This window comes from Monodon monoceros, unplaced genomic scaffold (genome assembly GCF_005190385.1).
Source record: "Monodon monoceros isolate NGI ecotype Baffin Bay Population unplaced genomic scaffold, NGI_Narwhal_1 Super_Scaffold_9, whole genome shotgun sequence".
Lineage (NCBI taxonomy): Eukaryota > Metazoa > Chordata > Mammalia > Artiodactyla > Monodontidae > Monodon > Monodon monoceros.
This window is the reverse complement of record NW_021703786.1, coordinates 18,291,701-18,307,645: the sequence shown is the minus strand read 5'-3', so window position 1 is coordinate 18,307,645 and position 15,945 is coordinate 18,291,701. Positions and strand designations below refer to the sequence as shown.

The 15,945-nt window shown below is 56.2% G+C and overlaps 2 protein-coding genes across 2 annotated transcripts; both read right to left on the bottom strand.

Annotated features, from left to right (window-relative positions):
- Positions 1 to 4,056: 4,056 nt before the first annotated feature.
- HSD17B1 (hydroxysteroid 17-beta dehydrogenase 1) lies at positions 4,057 to 12,240 on the bottom strand. Its single transcript, XM_029212600.1, has 7 exons — positions 12,151 to 12,240; positions 5,909 to 6,014; positions 5,632 to 5,799; positions 5,308 to 5,487; positions 5,041 to 5,134; positions 4,396 to 4,573; positions 4,057 to 4,306 (listed from the first exon to the last, which is right to left on the bottom strand). Exons 2-7 carry the CDS (start codon positions 6,003 to 6,005, stop codon positions 4,067 to 4,069), a joined length of 957 nt encoding a protein of 318 aa, XP_029068433.1. The 5' UTR covers positions 6,006 to 6,014; positions 12,151 to 12,240; the 3' UTR covers positions 4,057 to 4,066.
- Positions 8,440 to 15,240, bottom strand: NAGLU (N-acetyl-alpha-glucosaminidase). The gene is made up of 6 exons (XM_029212545.1): positions 14,830 to 15,240; positions 13,832 to 13,979; positions 12,422 to 12,568; positions 12,151 to 12,236; positions 10,884 to 11,140; positions 8,440 to 9,879 (listed from the first exon to the last, which is right to left on the bottom strand). The coding sequence occupies exons 1-6, from the start codon at positions 15,213 to 15,215 to the stop codon at positions 8,669 to 8,671; spliced, it is 2,235 nt and encodes a 744-aa protein (XP_029068378.1). The 5' UTR covers positions 15,216 to 15,240; the 3' UTR covers positions 8,440 to 8,668.
- Positions 15,241 to 15,945: the final 705 nt, after the last annotated feature.

Here is a 15,945-nt window from a genome sequence, read left to right as displayed (position 1 = left end):
TGGAAACTGTCAAACAATATAAATTGCCTGGGTGGGTGGGGCTTAAGGGAATAGAAGAAACTATCCCAGAACTGCACTGAGTGGGAATGGTACGTTCTGCCCATAGTACGTTCAACAGCCTGGTATGGCTGGTTAAAAAGCCAGAGGGCTCATGGCGGATAACCGTGGACTACGGAGAGTTGAACAAGCCCCATCCATGTGTCTGTGCCCAACAGTGCCACCGCCTTCAGTACCTTGGCCGCCATCCTAGGAACGTACCATGTGCTACCTGACTTAGCGAATGCTTTTTTCAGTCTACACCTGGCCACTGAGTCACAACATCAATTTGCCTTCATGCGAGAGGAGCAACAATGGACCTTTCAAGTGCTTCCTCAAGGCCACCTGCACAGCCCCACCACATGTCATGGGATGGTAGCCCAAGACCTGTCCCTATTCTCCTTCCCCACATCAGTAAAATGGGCTCATTACATTGATGAGATGATGTTAACGTGTGAAGACTTGCCTCTGCTGCAGGACCTTCTGCAGACTTTGCTGGAACATCTGTGAGGACGAGGATGGGTGGTGAGCCCTCAGAAAATTCAAGGCCCAGGCACCCCTGTAAAGTTTTGGGGAGTTGTTTGGTGGGGTAAGACGTGCATTGTTCCAGAAGCTGTGGTTGATAAGGTACAAGCCTATCCAACCCCTAAGAATATGAAAGAGGTGCAAGCAGGACTTCCCTGGTGGCGCAGTGGTTAAGAGTCCGCCTGCCAATGCAGGGGACACGGGTTCGAGCCCTGGTCCGGGAAGATCCCACATGCCGCGGAACAACTAAGCCCGTGTGCCACTACTACTGAGCCTGCACTCTAGAGCCCACGAGCCACAACTACTGAAGCCTGCGTGCCTAGAGCTCATGCTCCACAACAAGAGAAGCCACCACAATGAGAAGCCCCGCGCACCGCAACGAAGAGTAGCCCCCGCTCACCACAACTAGAGAAAGCCCCCATGCAGCAACGAAGACCCAACGCAGCCAAAAATAAGTAAGTAAATAAATATATATATATATAAAAGAAAGAGGTGCAAGCCTTTGCAGGGATTTTGGGGTTTGGGGGGACTTTTATTCCCCACCTGGCACAGTGCCTCCATCCCTTATGCCGCCTGATGAAGAGAAGGCACACGTGGAACTGGGGATCAGGGCAGCAAGCTGCCTTTGAGATGGAAAAAGTACTAGTGAAGCTGATTGCAGCTCTGGGCACCTCCCAAGCAGGGCAACCGTTTAAGTTAGATGTGTCTGTGACTTCGGAACACACTGTGGCAGAGACAACAGGAGAGGAGAGCACCCTTAGGATTTTGGTCCCAGCTCTGGGGGGGGGGGGACAGAAACTTCAATGTACCCCTCATAGAGCAACAGCTCCTTGCAGTGTACACAGAACACCCCACCAGCTATAGCCTCTCACGAAAGAACAGCATATCATGGTAAGAACGTCCCTTCCTATCAAGGGTGGGGTTTAGACTATGTTCTATGGGCCCACCTCTGCCATGGCTCAACCCGCACGTTGACTAAGTGGCCCATTTGCAACAGAGGGGCACCCTGCCTGCCAGCCCACTGTCTCTAGAAATTCAAGTGCTACTAGGCCCTGAAGAGTATGTAGACCCTCCAAATTCCCCTGCCTCTATACCTGGGGTGTCCCCTGCAGCCTGTAGAGAGGCGGGGTGGGGGCAGGGATCCCCGCTGATGCCTGGTATACAGTTGGGTCTAGTCGGGGCAACCCACCCACATGGACTGCAGTTGCTATTCTGCCCAACACTGACACCATCTGGCTGGAAACAGGAACGAACTGCAGCAGCCAATGGGCTGAATTCATAACAGTTGGGCTGTTCTAAAGGGATTAACCCTATGGCTTGGATAAAGGGAAGCTGAGAGATGGATGATCAGAAAACGGCCCTTGGGCTTCCCTGGTGGCACAGTGGTTAAGAATCCGCCCACCAATGCAAGGAACACAGGTTCAAGTCCTGGTCCGGGAAGATCCCACATGCTGCAGAGCAACTAAGCCCCGTGCGCCACAACTACTGAGCCTGCGCTCTAGAGCCCGCAAGCCACAACTACCGAAGCCCGCGTGCCTAGAGCCTGTGCTCCACAACAAGAGAAGCTACCACGATGAGAAGCCCGTGCACCGCAACGAAGAGTAGCCCCCGCTCGCCACAACTAGAGAAAGCCCACGCGCAGCAATGAAGACCCAGTGCAGCCAAAAATAAGTAAAATAAATTTAAAAAAAAAGAGAAATCAGCCCTTGTACAAGATGTGTGAAAAGACATTTGAGTTCATCCGCAAGAGTCTGAGGCAGCCCTCACTGTCTTCCACATCCTGGCTCATAAGGCACTGACATCCCCTGGCAATCAGAAAGCTGATGCCCTAGCCAGGGTACAAGCCCTAGCAACTGACCCTTCAGTAGATACAGCAGATTGGGTGCATTGAAAAAACAGCCACTGTAAAGCCTGGGTGGGATGGCATATTGCCAAGGATACCTGATTGCCCTTGAAATATGGTGACTTGGTTAATGCAGTAAATCATGACCTATGTGTTCTAAACAATGCCCAAAGCAACTGCCAAAGGAGTCTGGGGGCCACGCATCGGAGTTCCCAACCAGTGAGGGATTGGTTGTTGAAACACGCTACACTTGGAATGGAAGATGCACCATTAAAAGAGGGGAGAAGGTGGGAATTCCCTGGTGGTCCAGTGGTTAGGACTTTGAGCTTTCACTGCTGAGGGCATGGGTTCCATCCTTGGTTGAGGAATTAAGGGCTTGTGGCCAAAAAAAAGAGGGGAGAAGGCGAAGGTCTGGTCTGGCGTGTTCCGCCACGCGGCCCCTGCCCCCGCCCCCATCCTCACATCTGACAGTGTTGCCTCCCCAGCCAACATGTATGGTATGTACACGTTCTGTTTTCCACTGTTGCAGTCATTTGGCCGCTGTCTTTTCCCTCCATTGGCCTGGGGGATGTTACAGCACACACAGGTGCCCTTACTAACTAACTGCATCCAGCAAGCCTTAAATGATAACCAACAAAGCCCATCCTTAGGTCTCTAATGAGAAAGCTGTCCTCCAAAATAGGATGGCTTCGGACATTATTACTGCCACGCAAGGAGGCACCTGTGCCATTACCCAGAGTGTTGTGTACCTGATGAGTCTGCTAATGTATGTTCTTTACTAAGCCCCTCCTGCGGCACCCCTACTGCTTTCCTCTGCCTGCAACCTCCTCACCTAGTCTCTATCTCCACCCCTCCTCCGGCACCCAACCTCAGAGGAAGTTAGAGGGAGATTGGCTCTGCAACCCTGCAGGCCCTTTAGGAGCTGCTGCCACTCCAGCTCCTTTTGCTGGCTTCCGGAAGGAGGACGTGGACCACAGGGCAGATGTGGAGCTTCGGCTTGACCTCCTGGTGAGAGGCAGCTTCTGGGCGAGGGGGCATCTCTCCTGCTGATCGTTGTCTTACGGCAGGGGGCAAGGAGGGGGTGAGTGGGGCTGTCTCCTTTGGGCTCATTTAGCCTCGTTTCTTCCTTACACATCTGGCTTCCACATGGGAACACAATCACAATAGTAATACACTAGTAGTAGTAATAACAGGGCCTGCTATTAAGACTTCTATACCAGCGCTTTGGGGCATTATCTCAATTAATTCTTATCACAATCCACGACATAGGTATTATACCCGTTTTGCGGGTAAGAGAATGGACTCGGAGAGGGTAGGACGTTGCCTAAGGTCCCAGGACTCGTGGGAGCCAAGTCACAGCCGACTGTCCCCGCACCCAAGTCCACCTAACTCCTACTGCTGCAGACACCCCTCGGGAATCCAGGGACCACCCTCCCTGCCCTGAGGCGCACTTGAGGCGTGACCTTGGGCTAGCTCCTTCCCTTTCTGGACCTCGGTTTCCGTAGGTATAACCCGGGCTAACACCTTCTTTCCTGATCATCCACCCGCCGCGCGCGCCAGTGATCACACAAGTGCGGTGCAGTGAAAAGCCCCTTTTCATCCCCAGACCGCAAAACCCGGGGCCGCAAAGGAGAGCGCGGGAGACAGCGGCGAACCAGGCCTTTATTTCGGGGCGGCAAGAGGAGCTCCGAGCTCAGGTGCCCCCGGTTCTCCGGCTCCGGCCTCCGCCCCGGCGCCGTTTGAGCCCTCGGCGGCCTGGTCGCCGAACACTGCTTGGTGCGCAGCAGCGACGTAACTGCAGCCGCTGGGGTCGGAGAAGCGCAGCTGTATCAGGGGCAGGAAGCGCTCGGTGGTGAAGTAGCGCAGGGCCGGGCGCGGGGCGCGCAGCGCCTGGAGGAAGACCTGCAGCGGCGGGAGGAGGCGCGCTGGCCGGGGCTGGGCTGGGGAACCGGAGCGCTGCCCCCGCTCCCGCAGTCCGGCCCGGCGCTCACCTCGGTCACGTCCTCCGGGTCCTGCCCCGCCTCAAGAAAGATCTGCTCGGAGTGGCTCAGGTAGCGGGAGAAGAGGTCGCGGGTCTCGGGGTCCGCGCGGTCCAGCACCCCGCCCAGGCCGCCCTCCAGCTTCTCGGGGAAGGCGGTGTGCACCGGGCCGCACTCGATGAGACTCAAGCTGCCGGCGGGAGAGCGGCGGGTGGGCGGGGGCGAATGGGAGTCCGGGAGGGAGGGCCGGAGGGGGGCTGCGCCCGGCTGGCGGGCGCTTCGGGTAACCCGAGCATTTGAAAGCGGTTTACTGCCGGAAAAGAGCCCCCACGTCCCTTGGAGAGTGTGTGAGACAGGCTCTGGCGTCATTATGCCACCCTGGCTGGGTCCCTTAACAGCTGTGTGACCTTGGGCCAGTCACCGAACCTCTCTGGGCCTGAGCTTCCCACTAACAATACCGACGCCTCACCAGCTAGGTCGGCAGGTGGCGTGAGAGGGCAGGTGCCAAACGCCCGGTACTGTGCCTGGCACACAACAAACGGGCGCCGCACTAAGGAGGGGCCAGGGAGAACGCCTGAGAGCGGTTCCAACAAAACAGGGTGCTGGGGTTCCCAAAGTCAGTGTTCAGAGGGTCCCGGGGGCGGGGCGGTGACTCACTGGACCCCGAAGGGCTGCAGCAGAATCGCCAGACTCTCGCACAAACCCTCGATTGCAAACTTGCTGGCGCAGTAAACGGCGTTGAAGGGAAGAGCTTGGAGGCGAGAGGAGGCTGCTGAGGCGCGTCGAGGAGGGGAGCCGCGGGGAGCGGGAGCGGGAGGGGCCCGGGGCAGTTTCACCAGGTCCCACCCCTTTTATTAGACCCCCGACTCTCCCGTTGAGCCCCGCCTCCTGCGCGCCTCTGCTTCTTCCTCGGCTTCCACTCACCCATCAAGCCTCCCACGCTCCCGGTCACCAATATGCGTCCCGAGCGTCGCCGCTTCATGTCCGGCAGGAAGGCCTGCAGCATCCGCACGGTACCGGTCAGGTTCACATCCAGCACGGAGCCCACGGCGCCCTCCTCGTGTGCTTCCAGCGGCCCCACCAGGCCCCGGCCTGCGTTACATACTGCGGGGAGAGAGACCGAACTCCGCTCGCCTCACGCACGGCCCTCCTCCCCGCCTGTCCCCTCGTGCTCCCTGGGCCTCGGGACGTCTTGGTTTGGACACAGGGTGAGGAAGGCTCCTGCACTAGTTTTGCAGGGAGACTCACCCAGCACGTCCACGCGGCCCTCGGTCACGCGTGCCCGGGCAGCGGCTATGGAATCTGCGTCCCTCACATCCAGCTGCAACATCTCCAGGGAGCCGGGAGGGCACCCTCGGGACCGGGCGGCCTCCCAAAGTGGGCCCTGTGCCATCAGGTCCCTCAGCGTGGCGTACACTGGAGGTTCGGGGAGAGGACGAGGCTCTGAATTTCGGGCTTACAACCCTACCTAGGCCCCCTTGGACGAGGAAGGAGCTGGTCTCTCCACCCCAGTCCCCTCATGTACCTTTGAAGCCCTGGGATGGGTCGGACGCCAGGCGCAGGGCCAGGTGTAGGCCAATGCCGGAGGAACAGCCAGTGATGAGCACCACGGTGCGGTCCATGGAGCTGTGCTGCGTAGGGAGAGGCCCCGGGAATGCTGGGCGCTGGTCTCTGGGATGGATATCACCTGCTTCGCCCCGCCCCTGCCTGCGTGGGTCCCCACCCCTTGTTATGTCTACAGCACAATCTCAAGGCTGAGACCTACTGCGGATCCCTGGCCTTCTCTCCCCAACCTGCTCTAGGTCAAGGCAGAGATGAGGCCACCCCTTAGAACACCCCTTCTTTCAGTTGCTAGTCAGAGGGAGGGTGAAGCTTTGCAAACAGGAGGTGTGGGCTCCCATGTGGGCACTGAGCGCCCTGGGCGGATCTTTGCCTGGCAAGCCTCTGTCCCACAGGGACAATTATAGTTGCCAAAGTTTGTTGCTGAGGGTGTGAAAGTAAATGTTTTGGAAGGGCGTTCTCAGTTCAAAGGTCAGGGGTTAGTTTAAAACTGAGGGGGGGCTTCCCTGGTAGCGTAGTGGTTAAGAATCCGCCTGCCAATGCAGGGGACACAGGTTCGAGCCCTGGTCCGGGAAGATCCCACGTGCCGCAGAGCAACTAAGGCCGTGAGCCACAGCTACTGAGCCTGCGCTCTAGAGCTCGCGTGCCACAACGACTGAGCCCACGCGCCACAACTACTGAAGCCCGTGCGCCTAGAACCCATGCTCCGCAACAAGGGAAGCCACCGCAATGAGAAGCCCGCGCACTGCAACAAGGAGTAGCCCCCACTTGCGGCGTGCCGCAAACAAATTAATTAATTAATTTAAAAAAAGAATATTGGATAATTGGAGCTGAGCACTCAGGAACTCGACGGCTGCCAGGCTCTTGGTTTTAATGCATGCTACCTGCAAAGTAAGACAGGCTTTTGCTAACTGGACATACTTCTCAGTAGCTGAAGGAATGGAGCGAATACTAAATGTTTCCCCTGGGGAGGTGTCCTGTCTCTTCAGGGAAACATGGTCAGTATTCTGTAAAGTCACCCTGGCCGAAATGATTACTTGTTCTGACCAAGGTATTTATTAGGCTATTTTAAAGTCACAGCATCCAAAGAATGTCAAATAGCTCAGCTAGCCACAGAGTCTAAGATCCTGTATCTCCTGGCACTGTGGAAGCACCACACCACTGACCTAAGCGATTCCTTTTTTCAGTTTTTCAATATTTTATCAATATAAAACTACTGCCACATCCTTCTACTTTCTTTTATGTCTTCTTCAACCTAGGAGAGACCTCAAATCTGAAAGTCTTCTCTACTTCTCATCATTAGCAAATGTTTTAGCTCTCTAAATATTTGTATTTAACTCTTGTTTCTAGGGTTTTGTTTTTGCAGTTTAGAAACGTTTAGGAATATTAGGACTTTATCCCTTCTGCTTGATACAGCAGGGGTGGACTGCTAGCCAGTCTAGCCTAAGAGAAAAGTGGAAAGATGCTTCACCGAGCACAGCGATTAACCCAATACAAGTTAGATTTAGAAGGAATGTTGTTTAAATTACCTCTTCTAGCCTGAATACATGGATTCTTTCAGATCAGGAAAGATTAGAAGCAGCAGCCTCAAAACTCTTAACAGTGTGGCTCTCGGTGGTAGAGGACAATGAGAAGCAGCAGATTATAATTTGGTTTGTGGGATGTGATGCATGTGCTATGATAGGAAACCTGAAATGATGGTTGAATTGGTAAAAAACACTGCACAAAATTTGCTGTAAGATATATAGAGACTTATTTTCTGTACTATTCTTTTTAAAAAACGTTTAATTTCATATTGGAGCATAGCCGACTAACAATGTTGGGGTAGTTTCAGCTGCACAGCAAAGCGACTCAGCCATACATATGCATGTATCCATTCTCCCTCAAACTTCCCTCCCATCCAGGCGGCCACATAACACTGAGCAGAGTTCCCTGTGCTATATGGTAGGTCCTTGTTGGTTATTCATTTTAAATATAGCAGTGCTGTACTAAAGTATTCTTTTTTGTTGTTTTTTTCTTTTTTTTGCGGTACGCGGGCCTCTCACTGTTGTGGCCTCTCCCGCTGCGGAGCGCAGGCTCCGGACGCGCAGGCTCAGCGGCCATGGCTCACGGGCCCAGCCGCTCCGCGGCATGTGGGATCTTCCCGGACCGGGGCACGAACCCGCGTCCCCTGCATCGGCAGGCGGACTCTCAACCACTGCACCACCAGCGAAGCCCTAAAGTATTCTTATAAGAAAAATAATTATTTGTAAGAAAGGTTTCCTGTGTCAAGTATTTGCGCAATCAGAGCTGAATTGTAGATATTCTTGTAATATCTAGTTATTTTGAAAGATTTATATAATGAATTCTGGATATATGACCAACAAAACTGATGAAATGAAACAAACAAAACACCCGAGGAAGCTGAGGTAAGGGGACAGGGAGACCTGACCTGACCAGTGTCCATGCTATGGCCCTGAGTCCTCCCCGGCATCATGGCATTGACATTCTGACACACAGGTCCATCAGTTTATTAAGTTGTATTAAAACAGTACTTTGATCCCACATTTGAGATGGTGGAGGAAGGCGGCTTGGCTCCCTCCAAACCTTCCATGCTTGATCCCATCAGCATGAATTCCTTCACCCAGGCCTGGGGAACTCCTGTGACGCTTGCCTAGCCCCAGGCCCTGGGAACCTGCCCAGGCCTGGAATTTGGGGAAAACATGGCCCAAGGGTGCTTAATCTGTCACAAGGCGCCAGCCACCCACCGGGGGTAATATTTGAGGAAGAGCTTCTTGGCCAGGTCCACTGTGTCTCCTTGGGGCTGGCTAGGATACCTCTTTGTGCTGAGGACGAAGGTCTGTTCCAGCTGGAAGGCATTCTTGTCAAACTGGTGCTGTTGGAAGGGGATGCCTTGGACCAGGCTCTCGACCAGGGTCTCCGTGAAGAGCCGCCAGCGGGGGGCATAGTAGTCGGCCACCAGTCCCGCCAGCTGTCTGTTGGCGTAGTCTAGGATGTTGCCCTCTGGCCCCCACAGGGTCAGCTGGTAGCGGCTGTTCTGCTCATAGAAGCGGGCCTCAGTCTCACTGACGGCAGCCACCCGGGCCTGCTCCAGCCAGCTGCCCAGCAGGAAGTGGCTGTCACTAGCCAGCACCTTGTCCAGCGCGGGCAGGAGCTCATAGGCCAGGACGCCTCCTGCCCTCATCAGGGGAACCAGCTCCTTGTTCAGATAGGCGGTCCTCACCTCTTCGTAGTACCAGCTGACCAGCTCCTGGACTGCCTGGCGGGTGACATCCACCAGGTCGTAGCAGAAGGCCGGGCTGGAGGCCAGGGTAGGGGCGGCTGTCAGCAGCATCCGCCATGCTTCCAGTACATCCGATCGGTTGTACCAGACATCGGTGACCATCTCTAGGGATGGCCGCCTGACCAGCGGGCTGCGATTGTGTCCACTGCAGCCCTCGCCAGAGCAGTTGTAGACACTCCTGAGAAGCAGCCTCCACGCTGCCTCTGCGTCCCCATGGGAGACCCCGTACCGCCGGGCTGCAAAGCCCGTCACCCAGGCCCCCAGATCTGCCACTGGGCCCTTCCGCCAGCCCAGCTCAGCCATGAGGGCGTAGACCACCTCGTTCTGGCCGATGCCCTCAGGGGTCATGCCCGTGCCTACCATGGTGGAGTTGGGGAAGAGGCGGGCGGCTGTGGGGCCTCGGTTCACAGACTCCAGGGCCCCAAACAAGCCGTGGTTGCCCCCGAAGTTATGCAGCATGCACCAGATAAAGGGCTGGCCCTGGAAGGAGGCTGTGCGGACGTACACGGGCTGGCTCTCAGCAAACAGGTCCAGAACCAGGAGGCGGCCACGGGGCACGGCCCCCAGCACGGCCCCCACCTGGGTGGGCCCCCAGAACTCGGGCTGGTGCTGGAAGAGCCAGCCTTGGAGCAGCCATACGGCATCAGGGTCCACTGTGGTGGGACAGTGGGGACAGAAAAGAGGGTGGTAAGAGGAGAGGGGGCAGGAGAGCATTCACCCCATTGTACAGATGAGGAAACAGAGGTCCAGAGAAGTTAAATGACTCTATCACAGGACACTCCTTCCCCTGAAACCCACACCACCCCACCCCACCGCAGCCAGAAGGGCATTCCACAACACAAGTCCTTCCCATCTCCTCCTCCTCGCACTGGGAGTACCAGGGTAGTGCTATAAAGCTTTACAGAGCATCAGGATTACCCAGAGGGCTGGGCCCCAGCCCCAGGCATTCTGATTCAGGAGGCAGGGGAGGTGCTGAGAATTGCACATCTGACAGGCCCCAGGGTGATTCTGATGCTGCCGTCCCGGGTCACACCTGGACCATTGCTGCGCAAAGCCTGAGCCAGTATGCTCCTTCCTGGCTGACACAGAGGCCTCCCCAAGCCATTCCTGACCTGGCCCCTCTCTGCCCTTCCCCTGTAAGTGGCAGGAAGGAGAGCTGGGTTCACATTTGTGCATCTAGAAGGGCACCTACCAGCTTGGGGCACATCCCCTAACCTCTGGCCTGTGTTACCTACTTCAGCATGGAGGTAGAGACCAAATAAAATCTTTTCAATAGCTAGCACTTAATGACACTTTACTCTGGGCCAGGCGTGATTCTACTTATGAGGTAGCCCATTTTGCAGATGAAGCAGATGAGGCCCTGGGAGGCACTGGCGGGGAGGTGATTCACTGCAAGTCTCACAGGCAGCAAGTGGCAGTGCCTGCGTTGGAGCAGGGTATCGGGCTCCAGAGCTCACCTCTCAGCCACAGTGTGACTAAATAAGATGCTGTGTGTGTAGAAGTGCTCGGTAAACTGTAAAGTGCTGTCTGTCACAGTGAGGTGTTATTATTCCCAGTCCCGCCTCCCACCCCCCACTGACCTCTGCCACCCCCATCTCCCTGAGGGTCTCGGCGGGGGGGGGGGGTCTTCCCTTTCTGACCTCCCCTGGCACCGAACCTGCAATCATGGCCTGGTAGACAGCGGCGGTGGCTGCAGCCAGGTAGGAGGGCTCCGAGGACGGTGGCTGCATCTCGTTGAAAGTATCGGCCCCATAGATGTGATCCGTGCCAAACTCTTTGGTCAGCTCCCGCAGGAAGAGGCTCCCCACCACGGGGAATAGGGGGTCTTCCGGAGCCAGGAGGAAGGAGCAGGAGTACGAGCAGTTGAAATGTCCCCACCTGCCCATCTGGGTGATATTGGCCTGAGGGAACACCCTAGTTGGGGGTGTGTGTGTGTGTGTGTGTGTGACAGTTCAGACATTTACTGGAGGCTGGCCAGGAGTCATCTCCAGCCTCACCAACTTCTGCAGTTCCTGGGTCATTCATGCCTCTGTGCCTTTGCACATACTGTGCCCTGTGCCTGGAGCCCTTTCCTCCTCCCTCCCCGCTTATGCATCTGGCTTCTCCTCGACATCCTTTAAGTTCCACCTGTCTGGAAAGCTTTTGCTGTCTCTCCCCCTCCCACTGGCTGAAACAAATGACATCACCTCTGCTCTGAGCCCTTGCTGCACCCTCCCTTCCCCAAGCAGAAGTGACCTTGACGGAGAATTGGGCCCACATATATCCCTGCCCTTATCACTGTATTGTATCCCCCTGGCAATGTATCTCCTGCTGGGGGCGGGGCCTCTGTGCACCTTTGTGGCTGCATCCCCAGGCCCCAGCACAGGGCCTGGTTGGGCAGCCCCGGATAGCCTGACAAACGTTGCATGAATGTACGAATGAGGTTCCTGCTGTCCAGTTGGGGAGGCCAAGGAGTGGCCAGTGAGGCCGGCCACGTGTGCTGAGCGCTGACAGTGGTGGGAACCAGGTGCTCATGTGCATGAGGGAGGTGGTAACCAATGCTGGGGGCCCCCCCTGCAAGGCTTCCTGAAGGAGGGGAGGTCTCAGCCGGGCCCTGAAGAATTTTGCCAGCCGCAGGAGAGGATGGGTGGGTAGCACAGAGGAACAGAGGGGCAGGAAGGACAGAGGGGACCAGTGCACCCCTACCATCACTAAGAGCTGCCATTTGCTAAGACTCCATGCCAAGTCATATATACATTTTACAAGTGAGGAAACTAAGGCACAGAGCAGTCACGTCATCTGTCCGAGGTCACGTGGCTAGTCAGTAACAGAGCCAGGAATCAAGCGCAGGCCTACATCTAGAGCTTATTTTTCTTTGACTCGTGCCTGGCAGGGGAATATAAATTCTCTCTCTGAGCTGAATGGAGGGTGAGGGGGGATCTCACCTTGTGAGAGCCTTGGGGACATGCCCTGCGAACGCTGGCAACACGGGGATCATGCCAAACGAGCGCATCCGGTCAAGGATCCGATGCTGCGAGGAACGGGAGGGGCGGCAGTGAGCACGGCCCCCCGAGGCGGGAGGCCCTCACTCTCTCAGCGCACACGGAGTCCCCACCATTCAGTTAAGGGCCCCGGGGTGGGCCAAACACCACCCCCAACCCCAGGCCCGTACCTGTCCAGCACCAATTCTGCTCCTTCCCTTCCCCATCCTTTTACCTGCAGGTAAACCTGTTTGAGGTGCCAGGAGGGGGGCAGGGGGCCACTCCAGGTGTGCAGGTTGCCCATGCGCCCCCAGGCCAGGAAGGCAGGACCAGTGAAGTACTCATCGATCTCTGTCTGGGTCAGGCCCAAGGCCAGATACACCTGAGGAGGAGGGAGAGCCCCACACGTGTAAATCATTTATCTCTATTCCTTGATCCATTCACTCAACATACGCCCATTCAGCTCTTCTCTGGGCTGCACCCTACAGTTACTAAGACAAAATCCGATCCCTGCCTGCGAGGAGCCCAAAGTCTGGGAGAAACAGATCTGTGACCAGGTGAGTTTGCGGATGTCACCCTTGTTGCATGGGTGAGGTGAGGCACAAAGGGGTTCTCCCCAAGATGTGGAAGGGGCCTTAGAAGGGGCTTCATGGAGCAAGGAGGGCTAGAATGATGGGTGAGGGCAGCTCTGCAGGGAGCTTAAGCAGCCCCAGGTGTAGCCAGAGTGCTCAGGGCTCAGGTATGGAAGCTCCCAGGCCAGGCAAAGCCTGAAGGCAATGGGGAGCTCTCGAGTGCGTTAATAGTGGAAGGTCTCCACCAGATTTGCAATTCAGAAAGGACACTCTGGTGGAACCTGGAGAGCTAGGAGTCTTGCTTTGAAAGGAAAATATTGCTTAGAGAGCTCTCTAAGCTCTCATGGCCGGGAGACCATTAAGGCAGTGTAACTTTTCACGTCTCAGACTGGATGGAATCTGACCTTTTGATCTGATCAAGTTATCCAAAGAGCCTGCTAGAAATTCAAGATACTTATTGGCCTCTTACCCTAAAATAACTCTCAATTCCTTATGAACAAATATTTTCCAGCTTATGTCAGAGTCAGTCACAATTCTCACGAGGCAATTTTTAACAATCTCATGGCTTAAAAAAAAAAATTAGCCCTTTTTCTTCCTCAGAACACTCTTTCAGGATTACCCGAGCCCGTGTCTCCCAAATTGCAATCAGTAAAGACCCCAAATAAACTCTTCTTATTTGCAGCCTCCTGCATTATTTTTTGGTTGACGCTGTTCAGAGGCTCTGACAGACTGGGGTCCAGGCAGAGGGGATGAGGGCCTGAACTGGGGTCATGGATAAGGATGGAGAAGACAAGGCAGATCAAGAGCTGCTAATGAGACAGAATCCACAGAGGCAGCTGACTGACCCACGTGAGGGTGGGGAGAGAGGGGAGGCCGGCTTCTTAAAGTGTTTACAGTAGGGTGCTGGGGTCCAGCCCTGGGTAAGTGCTCCTGTGTGTTTGTCTCAACCATGGAAGCTGGGAGGCTGGAGCCATCACTCCTGCTACCAACAGTTCTGGAGCCCTATTCTCTGTGTGCCAGATACTGCGTTGATGTGGGGGAGGCGGGATGCCTGGGGTATGGTGGGCACGCACCTGCTGCCAGATGGCCTCCTGGCCGCTCCAGGCCAGCGCCAGGTTGATGCCGTTCAGTGCCATCCAGTCAATCTCCTGCTCCCAACGGGCCCAGTCCCACCACACGAAGGAGTAGCTTTGTGTGCACACGTTCTGGTAATAGCGGTACCTGCAGGCAGGGGCGTGAGCTGGAGCGTGGCCCTGGGGGCAAAGATAATGTCCCTCACCCCAGAGGGTCCACAGCCTGGGGAAGAACTTGGAGGGCATCCCGGTCCTGGAACAGCTCTCCACACCGCCTAGATCTAACCCAGAAAGACGTGGCTCCAGACGTGAGCTCTACTGCTTCACTCCCGGATCCACTCCAGGTGGAGCTTGAGCTTCCGAAGGTGCCCACCCACCTGCGCCCAGCACTCAGTTCCCTAGCCTCCCAGATATTTGGGAGAGCATATTCCGTTTTCATTCCTACTCTGTGTACAGCGTTTAAGTGCCATATGGCAAAGTTGGCCCCTGTCCTGAAGGGGGGGGATCCCTCTCCCCACAGTCTAATGGGGAGGCAGCTGTGTGAACGCATCACCTCGGTGTAGTGGGGCAAACGCTAGAACAGAGGCCTGTGACAGGGCTGGGGGTCATTCCTCAGTAAGCATCTTCAAAGAGAGGGGTGGGGGAGGAAAGTAATGGCATTTACCGATCACCGATTATGCACCACAAATTCTACACCCCGCACCGTGCAAATCCTCACAATCAAAGCGGCACCACTGTACGGTAGATGACATTATTTCCATTTTTCAGATGAGCCAGCCGAGGCTCAGAGAGGCTAAGTGACTTGCTCAAAGATACAAGGCTTTTAGAATCAGACCTGGGGTCTGAAGCCAGGTCGTGCGACCCTAAGGCCAGCGCTTCCTGGCAGCCCGGCGCTGAAGGTGGGGAGGGGCGGGGACTTCAGCTTGGGCTGGCGCCCGGGTGGGTGGAAGCGGCGGGGAGCTGCAAGGGAGCCGAGGGGCGAGGTCCGGCCGCGGTACCTGTTGGGCGTGGCCTCGGTCAGTTCCTCCGGCACCACGGGCAGCGGCTGCGGCAAGCGCAGCTGAGAGCCCGACCAGGCCACGTGGCAGCCGCAGAAGTCGCGCAGGTAGCGGTGCAGCCCCGCGGCGGCGGCCACGCCAGTGGAGCCGAGCACCCGTACCCGCGCTCCGACGCCGCCGCCGCTCAGGCGGTAGGTGTCCAGGCCGGACTCGGCCGCCAGGGCGCGCTCCACCGACACAGAGAAGGCGGCCGCCGGCCCGGGTCCCAGAAGCCGGACCAGCAGCTCCCTTACGGCCGCCGCCTCCCGGGCCTCGTCCCCGGCCGAGCCCCCCGCCGCGGTCAGGAGCAGGAACCCCAGAGCCGCGGCCACCGCCACGGTCCCCATGGTCCACCGGTCTCAGCCCGCTGGGCACCAATGGGGACTCGGGACCAGGGGCGTGACGGCCGCGTCCAATCAGCTGAGGGCCTCAGGTCACGCGGAACTGAAGGTAAAGCACCGGCCGGCGGCTGAGAGACCAGCTTCCGGGTTCCACACCAGCTCCTGAGGGTGTTTTCTGATCACACGTGGTGCAAGAGCGCGTGACCCTGGTGACTTCAAAAGTCCGGGGCCGGATGTGACTCGTAGTCCTTCACAACTGCCTTCATATACAGCGCGCTTTCACATGCAGATCACTTTCCTTCCGTCCATCTTACCACCCAATAGGTATTTGAAGTTGATTTTGTACCAGGCACTGCCACCCCTCTTCCGGGGAGACCTACAAACCAAGTACTTATATAAACAAAGATTTACATTATGCAGTTGACCCTTAAACTTTGCATGTGTGTTAGGAGGGCCGACCCTCTGGCAGCCAAAATATAACTTTACAGTCAGCCCTCCTGTATCCAGGGTACCGCATCCGCGGACCATGCAGTATTGTAGCACGTATTTATGGAAAAAAATTCGGTTTGGACCCGGCAGTTCAAACACGTGTTGTTCAGGGGTCCACTGTACTTGTGATGCTGTGCACGGTCCCCAGCCAAAGGCTTCCAAAAGGAAGTGACATTTAATCCGAATTAAGTTGGGATTGTCCAGGAGAAGAGGGAGGGGAATACCATTCTGTGAAGGAAAAAAATGC